This window comes from Trypanosoma rangeli (genome assembly GCF_003719475.1).
Source record: "Trypanosoma rangeli strain AM80 chromosome Unknown Tra_15.4_contig_00069, whole genome shotgun sequence".
In the NCBI taxonomy this organism is placed as follows: Eukaryota; Euglenozoa; class Kinetoplastea; order Trypanosomatida; family Trypanosomatidae; genus Trypanosoma; species Trypanosoma rangeli.
The window spans coordinates 54,310-56,936 of record NW_021705811.1 but is presented as its reverse complement, the minus strand read 5'-3'; the positions used below and the strand labels follow the sequence as shown (position 1 = coordinate 56,936).

General features: G+C 45.4%; 3 protein-coding genes across 3 annotated transcripts in view, besides 3 other annotated features; 2 read left to right on the top strand and 1 right to left on the bottom strand.

Moving 5' to 3' along the window:
• The window catches only part of TraAM80_02867 (uncharacterized protein), a gene marked incomplete at both ends in the record, with an annotated part of 366 nt that extends 340 nt beyond the window's left edge, over nt 1-26 (bottom strand). Inside the window, one exon of the mRNA XM_029379857.1 lies at nt 1-26. This exon is cut by the window's left edge and continues 340 nt beyond it. Coding sequence (XP_029240379.1) covers nt 1-26 — 26 coding nt within the window.
• Nucleotides 25-369, top strand: TraAM80_02866 (kinetoplast DNA-associated protein; the record flags this gene model as incomplete). The annotated part of the gene is made up of 1 exon (XM_029379856.1): nt 25-369. The coding sequence occupies one exon, from the start codon at nt 25-27 to the stop codon at nt 367-369; it is 345 nt and encodes a 114-aa protein (XP_029240378.1).
• Nucleotides 370-825: 456 nt separating this feature from the next.
• On the top strand, nt 826-1,449 carry TraAM80_02865 (uncharacterized protein; the record flags this gene model as incomplete). Its single annotated transcript, XM_029379855.1, has 1 exon — nt 826-1,449. One exon carries the CDS (start codon nt 826-828, stop codon nt 1,447-1,449), a length of 624 nt encoding a protein of 207 aa, XP_029240377.1.
• Nucleotides 1,450-1,963: 514 nt separating this feature from the next.
• Nucleotides 1,964-2,008: a microsatellite.
• A 113-nt stretch (nt 2,009-2,121) lies between these two features.
• Nucleotides 2,122-2,186: a sequence feature (A-rich).
• Nucleotides 2,187-2,502: 316 nt separating this feature from the next.
• Nucleotides 2,503-2,534: a sequence feature (A-rich).
• Nucleotides 2,535-2,627: the final 93 nt, after the last annotated feature.

The following is a 2,627-nucleotide window of genomic DNA, read 5'->3' as shown; positions in this document are numbered from 1 at the left end:
GCCATTGGCGCATACGCGCTGTTCATGATGGAGCAGAAGAACAATCCCGCCCTGCGCGGTCTTCCGGTTTCGCGGCGTGGGAAAATGACCTCCAAGCTCTACAAGGCCCTTGCACCTGCCGAACGTGCTGCACTGGAGAAGCGTGCCAAGACGATGCCGTCTCCGAAACGTACCAAGAAGACCAAAGCAACCACGAAGAGTGGGGAGAAACCGAAGCGTGCCCTGACGAAGTACGCACAGTTTGTGAAGGCCAACCTGCCCAAGTACAGTCAGTTGCCCAACAGGGAAAGACTTGCTGCGGTGGCAAAGCTGTGGAAACAGCAGCAGCAACAACGGCAACTGCAACAACCGCAGAAGAAAAGGGTGTAATGGAGTCGTGTTTTTTTATTATTATTACTATTTTCTTCTTTGTTTGTTAGATGTGTTGTGATGCGTCGCTTATAGAAGTTGCTTAAAGCATCCCCGGAAGATTTCTCTATACAGGGGTTTCATGTGATACTGTGTCAGTGTACCTGTAACGTGCGCCGTCCGTTGTGGCATCAAATACGTCTGGACGGTACAACAGCAAAAGAGGATAACTGACAACAGGAACGCCTCCAGCCTCATTGGGGGGAATTCTTTCTTTGAAATACTTTAGCTGTAAGTGTTGTTATCTCCATGGGTCTTTATTGTTTTCATACTTTTTCTGTCGTTTCTGATTTTTGTTTGTTTGTTTTGGTACGTTCTGCATATACCGGGTCCCTACGAAACATAGGGAGTATAAAATAATCTAGCGGTTCCGTCATTCCTACCCAATCAACAAGAAAAGAGGAACAAGAAGAAACAATGTTGCGCTTCACCCAGCTTCTTGCCGCTGCAGCAAAGCGGGCCTCCACCAGCAGCAAGGTCGGCAAGAGTGTCCTACTTGCCGCGGCGCTGAACCCTAAACGAAAGGTTCTTCCCCATTTTCCTGTGACGAAGCTGACAAAGCCCAGTGGGAGCGGAAAACTTGTTCCGTCTTCCTTCTTGCTGAAGAGCAAGAAAAAAGTTGTTTCCGCGAAAGCTGGTGTGGTGCCAAAAAAAGAGAAGGTTGCAAAGGTGCTGGTGGGTCCAAGCAATACCACACGACCTTCGACTCTTTATATGCGCTTTTATAATACCCTCAAGAGGATCGGATGTGTCAAGGGGAAACGACGCATGAAGAAGGCGGGTGAGCTTTGGCGTGCTACGAAGAGGCTGAAGGACTTCGATAAGCGCGTTGAGGCGGCGATAAGGCTTTCAAAGAAGAAGGGAAAGAGCAGCAAGGGTCGTAAGCTGCTGAAGAAGGCAGCAGCGAAGAAGAAGGGCGCAAAGCCGAAGAAGAGCACAAAGCCGAAGAAGAGCACAACGTCGAAGAAGGGCGTCAAGAAACCCTCTCGGCGCGTCTCCAATAAGAAGACTCTTGCGAGCACCGTGCCACCACTCCCCTAAAAGCCGGGAAACAGGTTCTGTTGTATAGACGGTTAAGTCAATACAGAACAGCATGTTTATCTGTTTTTTTTCTTTTAAGGGCATGAGGGGGTGAGAGAAGGAGGAGAAACAGGAGAAAGGGTGATTGGGGGTGGAATGATGTTGTCTAGATCATTTTTTTTTTTTGTAAAGGCGCATGAGGTGCTGCTAGGACGCAGCTGACGAAAAGGGAGAGGAAGAAAAAGGAATGCCAGGAATAGAGAATAAAGGAAAGCAACTAAAACAGGAAGAAGAAATAAGAAAGAAAAGAAAAAAAAGAAGGATCAAATACTACTCCTGAGAAAGAAAATAAACCCGAATAAATAGAGAAAAAGAAATGGTATACAAACTGCGTTTAGCGAGCACGGAGAAAGTTAGGGGGTGTTGAAGGGGTAATAGAAGGCGGTTTTGAGAGAGCTGATGATGATCGCCATCAGCCATCCATATCGGTCTCTTTTCCTTTCTCACTCGTGTGTGTATGTGTGAGATGTTACTTTTTTGTTTTCTTTTCTACTGTTTCTTTCAATTTTTTTTTTTTGTTATTCCTGCTTGGAACTCTTTACGCCTTCACCTTTGTCCCGCCTCACTGCCTCTTTTTTCTTTATTCCCACCCAACAACTCTTTCCCTTTCTTTCTCTATAGAAGTTTTGTACCTTTTTTTGTTTGGTTTTGTTTTCCTTCCCCATTTCCATTCTTTATTGTTTTTTTTTGTTTTTTTTCCGTCTTTCGTTCGTTGGCTCGCTTGCTCTCTCGCGGCGGATATTTTATTCCTCCTATTTCAGCTGTGTGTAAGCACCTACGGCCGCGAATATTTTTGCGTGTGTGCGTGTTGCTTCGTGAGTCTCTGGAGAAAGTTCGTGTGAATTGGTGATTAGCCTTTTTCTTAACCGAGCCGTTCATGGGGGGTTCAGCTGTAAAAAAAAAAACAAGATGAGAAGAGGGAGGGGAGCAAAGCGAGGAGCGGAGACGTACTCGGGTATTTCATTGGATAAAGCGTAAATGCACATGCAGCGGGGTAAACTACCTCATTGGCCCTTTTCCTTCTTTTTGTTTTTTGTTTTTTGTTTACTATGACCTTCTTTGCTGTTTCTGCAGCTTTTATTCCCCCCTTTTTTTCTTTCCTTTCTTTTTGTTTGCTTGTTTTTTGATTCTGTTTTGTT